Source organism: Colletotrichum costaricense (assembly GCF_030867565.1).
Source record: "Colletotrichum costaricense strain IMI 309622 chromosome Unknown Scaffold_6.1, whole genome shotgun sequence".
NCBI lineage: Eukaryota > Fungi > Ascomycota > Sordariomycetes > Glomerellales > Glomerellaceae > Colletotrichum > Colletotrichum costaricense.
The window spans coordinates 323,946-335,751 of NW_026848235.1; the positions used below are offsets into that span (position 1 = coordinate 323,946).

Here is an 11,806-nt window from a genome sequence, read left to right on the forward strand (position 1 = left end):
TCCCAAATCAAGTTTCCAAGTTCGCCGTCGCTTTAATGCCAATGTAATACAAAAAAACGTTTATCCATAACGCTGAATACTTTCGATTCTCTTCCTATCTGCCTCCTTGACCAATTAGAACCTCCCATTTTCGTTCTTTTGCCATTTCCTGCCAGACTTGACATTTTGCAGCTCAAAATTGGCTACGTTGACCTTGACATCCTTGGTGATGAGGACTTGACGCTTCCCGTCGGCCTTTGCCGCCATCTCGTCTGCAAGATCGATTGGTGTGGGTGGTAGTTCTGAAGCCATTGACGGCGTCTCGGGAATTTCGTGGAACTTGTCCTTTCCAATATTGAGCATAGAGCGTCTTGAGTTTACCGTCCCTAAGCTTTGATCTTTGGTGTTGGTCTTGTTGCTGGAGAAGAGTTGCGGGACCTTTTGAAGCAAAGGCCGGAGTGCTGGAAGACTTGCGCAGAGGATGGCGCAGAATTCCTCGATGATGGACCAGATGACAATGTCGACGTTGTCCCACGTAGTATCGAAAGTGCTCGAGAACATGACGAGATATTTCAAGCGAACCATAGTTGTGATACAGGCACTGCGAACTATGTTAGTCACAACCGTCGATAACGACAGACCAATATGGCTGTAAAGAAATACTTACAATGAGCCAAGGCTGAACATGAAGCCCAGCGCAATTTTCTTCCTTATATTGAGCTGGAGCTTCACCAACTCGGGGATAGGCAGAACCAAGATCACCAAGTCTTCCACAATACTGAAGACTGCTCCGGCGTATCCAATGGCGGTCACGTTGAGGCATGTCCGGTTCGGGTTGCTTCTATCCCAGACCGAAGAGACTGGCGTGCATTGGAACACGATAACCAGAAGGAATATCAGCCCGTGGAGCAGCAAAAACATGATAAAGTAGCGGACGGTGAGCTGGAACCACTTTGCCGGGAAAATTCGGGAGAAGAACAACAGGATCGAGATTTTGGCGAAGACTTGAATCATGATGTAGAGTTGCTGAACGGCGTAGAAAAGCTTGAGCAGTTTCGTTCCAGCATCGAGTTCAATGTTCCAGTAGTGAGTTCCGAATCCTAGGTCGGCACTCGCAATTTCGATGCCGGCCAAGCCGGCTAGCAACATCTGATTTCTCGTCAGCTTTCGTCTTTGGTGTTGCGAAGAGTTCACTCACTGTTGCGAAGATGGCTGTCCAGTCATCCCACCACAACTTGTTGGTGATCTTCCATCTTGATATGCACCGCAACGCAACAACGGGAAATGTGATGACTGACAGCGCGATGGCGATAGTCTTGACTTCATTACTCCTAGACTCTTTGGGATACGCATCGCAAAGACTTGTCTCGAGCTTGGCGGCGCCTGGCAGTCATCAGTATGCGAATATCGTGTCGATACTTGCAGAAAACCTACGAGCTTGGTCTTCGAGGTGACATTTGAGTTGCACACACGTTGACAAATCTGACTGCAGTTTGATATTGGGACAGAGACATTCGGTCACAATCGCAACCGATGCCAAGCTGCAGTTGCCCTCTTGTAGACCTTGTGTAATGCATGGAAGCTATCGCAACAAACATGACAAGTCAGCCCTACTGTACTCCATACGGCCCGGAGAATATTTGACAAGGCCCCATGCCGGGAATGCAAGGGCATGCAAGTACAAAAAGCAAACAACAGAGTTGAGCAAACGACAGAAACTTGACGTCGGTGTTGACTTACTGCGCAATTAGGGATTTGTGTGAGCAGGCCGGCGACGCTCTGAGCCTCAACTACCGAAGCAATACACCACAGTAGGAGCAGTAATAGCGAGCGCCGGCCATACCGCCTCGGATATGTGGTCATCTCCTAGATACCCTGGGGGGAATCATGAAGGGAAACAAGTAATTAAACCCAGGAAAAAGCCAGTAGCAATCGAAGAAGCGAAGGGGGAAGGAAAAGGGCATCTCCATTCTCCAGGATGTTTGTGCGACCCGCCGGTCTTCTTTAATATGAAGCAAGGCCCTTTATCCGACCTACCTCCTTCTATGAGAAAAAGAGCCTGGAACGAATTAAGAAGGCTACGCAGTGGGCAGCATTGGACCCCTTCCCCTCTCCCACTCACAGTTCCTCGAATCCCACCCGGTGGCCAAGACCTCTATCGCGCGAGTGCGCGAGCCCATCTTTCACCATGGCCAACCCACAGTGACACACCCACCACACCCACAGATACCTGCGCTTGTCTCTGCGTCGACGCGGCAGACTTCCGGGCGAAAAGAGCAAAAGCGGGCTAGTCCACCGAGGGGTCAGAACTGCTGCCCGCTGCAGGAAGGAGAAAAAAAGAAGGTACGAAGTACGTGAAGCATGGTGCAAGGGGAACCCACATGGCGGGTGGGCTTTTCCTGACACACGCTTCTGCATGAACCCTGGCCGACGATAGTTTGGACCAGAAGAAGGACTGTCAATGCGTCTAGAAACACTCTAAGTCGTTTAGTAGAGCCGTACAATGGTAGTGGCTGTGTAGGCCGGCGCCGAACGCCCTCCCGTACTTCTTACTATTATGTAACTTGTGTGAGTTTGTCACTTAAGATCTACCAAACCCTCTTGGATCAGCTAGAGCTTCTTGCTGAAGAAAGAGCAAGCAGCGAATACAATACCTAGAATGGCTGGAAGCTAAGCCGAAAGGGCGTCGTACGGCCGAGTTGGTAGGGTCGCGTTGGGGGCGATGAATCGGGAAGACCTCCCCGATGAAAGGACCACTCTTTAGGAGCTTTATCACATTTTAGGCCCTGTCAGTGCGGGGATGGGAAACTTGCGATCAGCGACATGCCAAAAGGGGGTCCCTCGCCTATGAAGCCCCCACCACCCTTTGGCCATTTTCGTTCGAGAGATGAGCAGACACAGAAAGACAGACAGTACAGACATGAGAGGGAGGGTGAGAGACAGCGAGTTCCAGCCACAGAGAAATTCGGACGCTACCTGTCGGCGAATCTGATGCCGCTCGGGCGCCTCAGGGGCAGCTCGTTGCTCACTGGGTGCGTCCACACCTTTGGACGGACACTAAATCGTTCCCATGTCGGGTAGCGGAGCGGATAAAGGCAGGCTAAATCCTCTGAAGAGGTCTGACCGGACGTCGAATTGTCAGCCTGTCCAATGACTCGCGGCGGGGGGTTAATTAGGCAAAGTCATGACTTCACTTCGTGTTTGGGGATGTGGTTAGAAGAGGATGCGAGCGAGGCCGGCACTGCCCGACTGACCAAGTTGAATCAACAGAAGATGGTGTCGGCAGTTTCCAAATGAACACAAAGATGCAGTAGGACAGCATCCATTCCATAGAGATTCAATGTCTCAAGGTATGTTGTAACCGAGGGCGAAGGTTTTTTACCTTTCCACTTGCGTTCAGCTTCCTTTCTAGAACCCTTAAACGTAGATTCCAAGCGAATTCTAGCGTCACGGCGCGCAGGATTTGTTCAATGTTGATTCCTAATCGGCAGATTTTACCCCCTTTAAATAACTTGGGAATGAACATATCAAACCACGGGCGAACTCTGTTCCAATGGTCGCCGGCGCTATACAGGCGCTAACTCCGCAGAAGCAGCATTTCCCGGCGCTTGGGTCAGACGACGCCTGGGCGGTCAGTGCCGGAGATTCTGGTTCTGGTGGTAATGGCTTCCTTGCCTAGTTATTCTACTCGATTTGCTGCTCTTTAAGCCCACGCGCTAGAACGGGAGAGGTGATGGAGCCAGGTGGCGGACGGGCGCGGGCAACAACTGCAGCCGAAGTGGGTGTGACCTTTTATGGATTTTGAGTTTCGATTCGGATCGTGTTGATTCGAAGTGGCAGCACTTTTCTGAGTCGTCCTTGGATGCTGCCTGGCTGTGTCGCCGCTGCACGTCATGATTTGAGGTTCGGATACCAGGTTGACGGCTCTTCGGAGTCGGCTGGGGCTTTTGATGGGGCTGAGATAGACGCGGGCCTAGTTTCTTATCCCGTGTGTTCCCCTTGTTGCTTGATGTGGTGTTCGTGCCATCGTCTGGCCCTGCTGCCCACGGCGTACGGAGTAGATGGAATGAAGCAGGGACGTCGCCCGAGGTGGAGAGCTGAGTTTGGTAGTTTCAGAAAACCCCAGGAAAAGCACTTGGTACGACCGTACGGATAGCTTTCGCCTCTGTCAGTTGGTTTGTAGTGCAAGGCTAGGCTCTTTTAGATCAACCTAAATATCGGTTTTCCGAAGGTCGAACCCGTACTTACGAGTCTCTTCCCTGCTAGATCGTATTAGATCTCAATTGAAGACTCGGGTTCCTGGTAGGTGGCGGAATTTCTTCCGGCTTTACGTGTACAGCATTTCATTCCAAAGTCGCATTGTGAGAGATCTGTCTCGAACTAATGTTAGTATGATGCCTCGAATACCAAAACATATCTAGTTAGTTGACACCGGCACATCATTCTAATTACTCCTCGTATTTATTGGGTCATGGGGACGAGATATCTTAGTCTAAGTGGCAGTGAGAGCTTTCATGCTCCGACTTCCGAGGTCGCCTCCATGGAAAATGCCACGGATATCTGTGCAGTTCAAGATCCTCATTGCCGCATACCTAGTCCGTCTGTCAAATCCTCCCAGACAGCTTGAAACGGGGCCCGCGGATCCGCAATCTTACAAGAGTCAGTAGCAAACACACCATAGCTGTCAGCCCTTCTCCCGGCTTTGAACCGCCTCGACCACCGGATGGTTTGACCACGAGCAAACGGGACAGGCATGAGACCATGTCGACATGAGTCCAGACCACACCCGGATCTTTGCTGGCTCCCGTGGATTCCGCAGAAGCTTCGAAGATCACCCCATGGCAGGTGCTTGGGTTTCAAAAGCTTTGACCGTATAGTCGTGGACGGACGACTTCAAGACCCAGCCCCGGGGATATAAGGCGGAGTTGTGACTGCCTACGTACTCTTGAATACCAGCGGCCGCCGGTCGCGGATGGAATCCCCATTGGCTACAACGACACTCACCCAATCATATGCGATATGATTTTGAGCACCGGCGATGCTCCGGTGCCAGGACCATCACCAGCTGGCTGGTTGACGGGCGTGCGAGTCGATATGGGAGATCTTCGGTGAAGTCTGCCCCCTATTGCGGCTCGGCAGTTGATAACCCAGTGGCCTCGGGTGGATTAGAGATACTGCACGGCCCTGATCACAAATTACTTACCGACTCAGGTTACTGTACGATGGCACTTGTGATATTCGATCGATAGATCCATGTTGATGGCTGTCTTGTTTTATACCAAGTCCGTTCGCAACAGTCTTTTATCCGTTCACCAATCTGGATATATTCGTACGTCTATGTGGGAATCTCTCAAACTCATTCGCTGAATATCTCGAAACTGTAATAAACGAAAGTGACGCATGGTAATAGAAGAAACTTTCTACAACGCAATCCCAAGAACCTGATCCACCTTAGTAGACTGAGGCGTTCTGTCCCAACAACGTCCATACTCTTGCTGCTCCAGTCTGAGCCAGTGAAAATCTGGCTTGAAGTCCGGGTTGACGGTCCTCTCGAGCGGTTGATCCTTCCACGGTGTTGCCATCGGCCTTATGACTCGCGGTGCCACAGCACGGCTGAAGGTTGGCTTTTCAGCAAACAAGGTATACCGCAACGACTTGCTTCTTTCCTTTCGAGGCGTCGGCGGCTTGTTGCAGGAGCACTTGGTGAAGAGAGGAATGATCGGCGGTATTGACATGCAGACGATGCCGATGGTGCACTCTGCGATAGAACAGAGCACCCAGGAGACCCAGTTGTCTGTGACAGTGGTCAATGTCTGAATTCTCTCTATTTTGGGATGCAAGAAAAACTTACAGGGCAAGTCAGAGTCGTTCAGAGGCTCTAGGTTGACAAGCTTGAGGATTGCCGCAGCACATGAGCTGAGTCTCTTGTTAGTTCAAACGTTCCTCTCCGTCCAACACTATCCTATTAAAACTCACAGTCCAGAAAAGGCAAAGAGAATCGTGAGCAGAACTTTCTTGCCCGTTGTCATTTTCATGTTCCATATATACGGCAAGGGCACGGTGCACAGCAGCATGTCGATTGCAATGTTCAATGCCGCGCTGGCATGAAGAAAGTCAATAAAAGGGTAGCAAGTAGCGTTGCCGGTCGACGAATCCCATGCCGCCATGATGGGCTTGCATTGGAAGATGACGGCAAACACGGATGCCAAGCAGAACCCCCCCGTGACGAACGCTGCACCATACATGATCCAGCGAGCGCTTTCATGTGTAATGAGTCTGAGAAAAGAGCTGATGGATGAGAGACGAGTGAACGCGATTGCGCAAGGATACAAAGTATTAGCAATGAAGATGAGCTACAAGGCCGGTCAGTCATTTCTTTCCCACAGAGATTGTCTTCCTAGTGCGTTCGTTTCACGGTCCATACCTGGAGTAAACTCTTGGTGTTATCAGGAAGGAATTCAGCATCGAGATTCCAGGAGTGTTGACCAAGTCCTAGGTCGGTCGCTGGCATCTTTGTAAGTAACAGACTTGATTTTATCTCTGACGGATGAGAACATACCTATAGGAAGCAGTGCGCATACTGCAAAAGTGAAGAGGGCAGAAATGATAACAAGTACATCATCGCTGAAGAAATTCCGTGTTACAGTGCAGCGAACGATAATCCGCAAAGGCACTATTATTCCGACGAGGACGAAAGCCGTGAGGTTGACCGCCCAAACCACCGTCACCAAACTCCTCTTATCACCGGTACCACCTCCCGTTCTGACGACCTGCAGATCCGACCCGTTGGCGAGTTCGCTATTCATGTTTGACGTATAGAACTGGGAAAGGCGTAGAAACTGTTATTGATGAATCATGTCGACACTCAATGTCGACAGCAAAGAACTGAAAAGCGCTGGGCGCGAAGAAAGAAGAGCAATTTTTTGCGGAAAAGAAGACCATCAAACATCACGACGAAAGCGCGTCGCGTGGCGGGAGGCCATTGACTTTTCTACACAGACCCGAAAGTATTCTATGCCCATGCATCACGGCCGTTGTCATGAGCATCGACAAGCCACCATGGTTTCACGAGTGTCGTTTTGCGCCTCCTCCCCTTCGGCGCCACGCGAAAGAACAGCAGATCAAAAAGAGACCTCACCGAGTGCCGCGTCAATGGGCGGGAGCTAGCAGCGACTTCCAAGGCACTACAGTGTGCAAAGTCTTCATAAATTGCTTGAGAGTGTACGTGCAGACTCGTGTTTATGGAGCGCGATATGCTATGGCCCTTCGGTCTTTGTGCGGGAAGAGAAAATCTTAACAACGAGTACGGATAGATGTAAACAACATGTTTTCCATCTTGTAGGTCGTTTCGCACCCTCGACGTTTTCGTCGATTCAGTCTCCGAGTGAAGAAACGACGATGAGGATTCCTGTTCGGAACATGAAAAGAAGATTACGGCACAGCTTATCTCGGCGCCAATCGACAAGAGGCCGCCACAAGACCGCCCTCTTCAATTCTTCAAGAGGAGCCACGGGCAGAACAAAATTAGCAATCCCGAATTAGACCAACATAGCTCACCATTTTCAACCTAGTGCCTCGGGCTGGGAGCAAACTAATGCTCGGCGCACTGACGCCTTGAGGAAGAATTCTGCCTTTGCCGACTCACCTGACGGGGCCGGACCGTCTCGATGTGTGATCACTGGCAGTCTCAACACGTGGGATACAGGCATCTGCGAGCAGTGGGACACTGGCCTGGAAAGCAGTTAACATTGGGATCATCGTGGCATATTGTGATGGCCCAGGCACTAAACATGCATCCTGCTGTGAGATTGCAGGAATCGCGGGAGATCATCCTTGGTGAAACGTCATGTAATTATTACTAGAAGCTGCTAAACGTCATTATTTCTTTCTCAACTTTCTTGTTGCTCTGAAAGGATGCTGAACCTCATTTCTGAAGAGTGGGTGCGCGCGTTGGTGCCTTCGAGATGATATCAACCGGCTTCACACCTCTTCGGAGAACGCTATCCCATGCACCTGGAAACGGGTCCTGTATACTCCGTAACCGCATGCCCCCTGAAGGCTTCGAACCAAATTTGATACACTACTGTGTTCTGTTGATTGATCGAGTATTTGTGTGCATCGAGAATAGGATAGATGAGAACATTCGTATGGAAGCCTGGGCAAACCTCGTCTGCCATCATCTCGCCGCGACTACCATTCTTGAAGGGGTGCGAGGCCGAGCGTCGCCAGGTACTTGTTCGCCTCGACTGTGGTGTGCTCCCACATACCCCTCACCTGCTTCTCGTTCTTGGCGACCGGATTCGGTGTCACGATCTTCCCGAACGGCTCTAGGTACCTACCCTTGTACTTGTCTGCGTTCTCGCGAACCTCGGCGGCAGTGGCCGCAAAGACGGATGTGATGGCGCCTTGGTCGACGGTGAGGAAGGCCGCCGATCTAACAAGGGAGAAGAGGGAGTTTCCAATGTCCTTGCTACCGGGGCTGGCCACGCCACCGGGGTGCACTGAGATGGACAGGATCGGGAGACTTTGCTCATCCAGAATTCGCTGCAGCTCTTGGGCGAAAAGGAGATTGGCGACCTTAGAGACAGCGTAGCGAATCATGTCGACCACAAAAATACGGCTAATGATATAGCGCCATTGCCACGGGTAATAAGGCACAGGCTTCGTCAAGAAAGAAGCGGAATCAAAGGTGAAGCCGTAGTTTGATGGCAGCATGGCATAGTTGACGTTGGAGCTGAGAGTGATGATACGGACGTCGGCCCCGGGTTGCTTTGTGGCTTCCTTGAGAAGCGGCAGTACGCCGTTGGTGAGAACAAAGTGCCCGACGTGGCTAGTTGCACGCAATATTAGCAAGCATGTCCACGTGGGTTTGACGAGCACTTACTTGACCCCCATGTGCCATTCCCACCCAGGACCCATCGTCTCCGTTGTGCCGGAGGCTAGACCGGCATTGTTTACTTTGAGGGGTATCCTATCAGCATATTTCTGCCCTCAACTCTTAATAAACACAACGACGACTCACTAAGAATGTCCACCCTGGTCTCCTTGCTCTTCAGCTCTTCAACAGCGGAGGCGACCGACTTGAGGTCTGCCAAGTCCAAGGGGAGCCAGTGGAGGTTGGCGGTATTTATCGCAGGATTTTCGGCCGCCAGTACTGTGCGAGTCTCGTCGGCTTTGGCCTTCGATCTTGCTGTGAAGTAAATCTTGGCACCTCGAAGGGCGAGGTACTTGACGGTTGACAAGCCAATGCCTGCACTGCAGGTGTGTCAAAAGAATTGCTTGCTTTTCATTCGGTTGGGTCCACAACATACTTCCCACCGGTAACAACAACCACTTTACCTTCGAGGTTGGGCATATCAGTGAGGGGGTCCCACTTTCCAGACATCTTGAGCTGCTTTTTTCTCTTCAACTTGTTGTAGTTCGGGAATTTGGTGATCGAATCACTTTATCTGGACCAGGTTCTCTGTACGATGTTTTCTCCTGTCTTCGCCGTTGTACTTATTATCTTCAGCGCGAAGGATTCATCGATCTGGCGTGCCGCGTCACTGTATCCTTGCTAGGCACAATCAGGCCAACGTCTCCCTTCTCGGAAACTTATCACACGTTTGCTCATGTAATCAACCCGTAGACCGGTGCCGAGCCCGACGGGAGCGGAGACGACTGGGGGTTCGGATGGAGCCGCTGCCCCTTGGGTCTCGTCCGATTCGGGACAATGCTGGCCTTGGCATTCCCCACCATCGCTGGGACGTTTGGATAACTTGAGATCCTGATTCGTGGAGAGTCTAGACGCTATCCACCGGCTGCTCTTTGTTGCCGGGGTCGGGTTGAAGAGGCGAGAAAAATGATTGGTCAAGTTCTGTGTCATGGCCAGAACCAACCTGGAACCAACAAGCAAAGGGAGTCGAGGGCTGTCCATTCGTTCAAAGACCGCACGCGGTGGAGGGGAGGAGGCAGCGGGAGAAGATGAGGAGGGGGGCCGGAGACGAAGCCAGATGTCGACAACACAGTCAGCTTCTGGCATTCTTCAGACATCCTCCTCTTTCCATTCTGCCACACACCCTTCCCGTCAGTCAGGATTTCACTCCTCTCATCTCGTGCACCAGAAACCCTTGTGTGACCCGAGCGTTTGCTGGAATAGGCAAATGCCAACCTTGTCCCCAGATCATCACGGACGTCTCCCGAGCCACTGAAGCTCGCTCAAGTCACCCATCTCGTACCTCTCGTCCCGGCCCTACGGTTCAGTTCGATTAGCGGGTTCCTCTCGCTGCCTTGCTATTCGGTAACGAAGGTCTTTGACTCCATTTTCGAGGTGAACCGGGAAGGGGTACGAAGGGTACGCCATCCGAGGTCGCTCAACGTCCAGCCCTTACTCGTTCGCCTCTCGACGACAGTGGTCCACGGCTTCGCCCGCGATGCCGCCCGCGAGCAAGGGCGGCGGCAGGAGCCGGGAGGAAGGGTTCCTTTTTGTGCCCATCACCCATCCAAGCGAGACCAAGGCCTGGAAGAAAAAGGTCAGATCGCACGCCGCACGCAATCCAAAAGCCCGTCAGCAGCGGGTTGCCGCCTATCAGAAGTCAACCACACCTCCTGAGCAAAGCCAAATCGAAGATTCCCCGGCTCGCCCATCGATTCAATCTGTGAGGTTGTGGCTTGTCACGACCCTGAAAAACGGCTCGCGTTCTGGCCACACCCCCCTTCTCGCCGGCAGCCCCGTTTCAATGCTCGGCGCCGCTAGAACGGATCCATTCAACGCCTTCGTCAGGAGGGTCACTATCCAGGAGCAAGGACTTCTTGACCACTGTGAGTATGAGACCTGAAAGCTTGACTGGTAATGTACATGAGCCTGTAGAAGTTGCGGGCCGTGACTGCAGTCAGCCTTGCAAGTATAAAAGGGCGGGCTGCGGTATAAAGGAACCTTTCCCTGTTCCCTCCCGCCCTTCCCGTTGCTTGCATGTACAGACTGCAGCCCACACCTCGGAAAGAGCATGCTATTTTTCTTGATTGTGCCAAGGCTAAAAGCTGACTATGTCTGTATGCAGTCCTGCGCAGCATGGCGTTACTAGAGTTGATCCGTTTGCCAGAGATGGAAGTGATGGTGCAAGGTGAACGAACGGCATTCTGCAAGATGATGACGACCTACTGGGTGCAGTCAGCCCTCGCCGATCCGGGAATGCTTTCTTTGGTACTGCTCTGGTCTATGCGACACCTTGCCACTGTACGAGAGGAGGGCTACAATGACCCTGTGATGACGATGTATAAGATGGAGACCATACGCCAGCTCAACGCAACAATCACCAGAGAGGGAAACAATATCAGTAACCTCACCATGGCCAAGAGCCTTTGCTTGGCATCAGACGCTGTAAGAGATCACCATATCCCCAGGGTTCAAGATCACATGCCTAGTATCAAGTGAGTACAATCATGACGTGCTAACACAAATCGTTCCAGAATTTGGTTGGAGAACCTGACGTAGCCGAAAAGCACTTGAAAGCCGTTGAACGCATGGCACTTTTGTGCACCGGTGGGACAAAGTCGGCTGTGGGAGAGGGGGATGAGTCGCTCAACGATCTGCAAATGTTCTTCAGCGAGAACGATCTGTCCCCGGCACACATGGCACAGGTCAATCTCAGCTTCAAATCAGAAGAATCGAAAAGAGCTGGGGGAGTAAACCGGAACATGGACTATGTAATACGTCCGACGAGAACTCCGACGAGAGCTGTCTAAATTACTAATACTAAAATCTACATCGATGCTAATGATCCACGCTTTTTTGTCTCATCAAAACAATTCTCATACACGCCCCAGCGTGGAACTAATGTGACAGTAA

The 11,806-nt window shown here is 51.6% G+C and overlaps 4 protein-coding genes across 4 annotated transcripts; 1 reads left to right on the plus strand and 3 right to left on the minus strand.

Annotated features, from left to right (window-relative positions):
• Positions 1 to 114: 114 nt before the first annotated feature.
• CCOS01_06327 (uncharacterized protein) lies at positions 115 to 2,159 on the minus strand (the record flags this gene model as incomplete). The annotated part of the gene is made up of 4 exons (XM_060454496.1): positions 115 to 580; positions 647 to 1,128; positions 1,178 to 1,362; positions 2,102 to 2,159. The coding sequence occupies 4 exons, from the start codon at positions 2,157 to 2,159 to the stop codon at positions 115 to 117; spliced, it is 1,191 nt and encodes a 396-aa protein (XP_060314196.1).
• A 3,240-nt stretch (positions 2,160 to 5,399) lies between these two features.
• On the minus strand, positions 5,400 to 6,785 carry CCOS01_06328 (uncharacterized protein; the record flags this gene model as incomplete). The annotated part of the gene is made up of 5 exons (XM_060454497.1): positions 5,400 to 5,773; positions 5,831 to 5,895; positions 5,956 to 6,332; positions 6,404 to 6,483; positions 6,539 to 6,785. 5 exons carry the CDS (start codon positions 6,783 to 6,785, stop codon positions 5,400 to 5,402), a joined length of 1,143 nt encoding a protein of 380 aa, XP_060314197.1.
• A 1,384-nt stretch (positions 6,786 to 8,169) lies between these two features.
• Positions 8,170 to 9,364, minus strand: CCOS01_06329 (daunorubicin C-13 ketoreductase; the record flags this gene model as incomplete). The annotated part of the gene is made up of 4 exons (XM_060454498.1): positions 8,170 to 8,809; positions 8,864 to 8,936; positions 9,002 to 9,234; positions 9,291 to 9,364. 4 exons carry the CDS (start codon positions 9,362 to 9,364, stop codon positions 8,170 to 8,172), a joined length of 1,020 nt encoding a protein of 339 aa, XP_060314198.1.
• A 1,027-nt stretch (positions 9,365 to 10,391) lies between these two features.
• CCOS01_06330 (uncharacterized protein) lies at positions 10,392 to 11,703 on the plus strand (the record flags this gene model as incomplete). Its single annotated transcript, XM_060454499.1, has 3 exons — positions 10,392 to 10,779; positions 11,019 to 11,338; positions 11,428 to 11,703. The coding sequence occupies 3 exons, from the start codon at positions 10,392 to 10,394 to the stop codon at positions 11,701 to 11,703; spliced, it is 984 nt and encodes a 327-aa protein (XP_060314199.1).
• Positions 11,704 to 11,806: the final 103 nt, after the last annotated feature.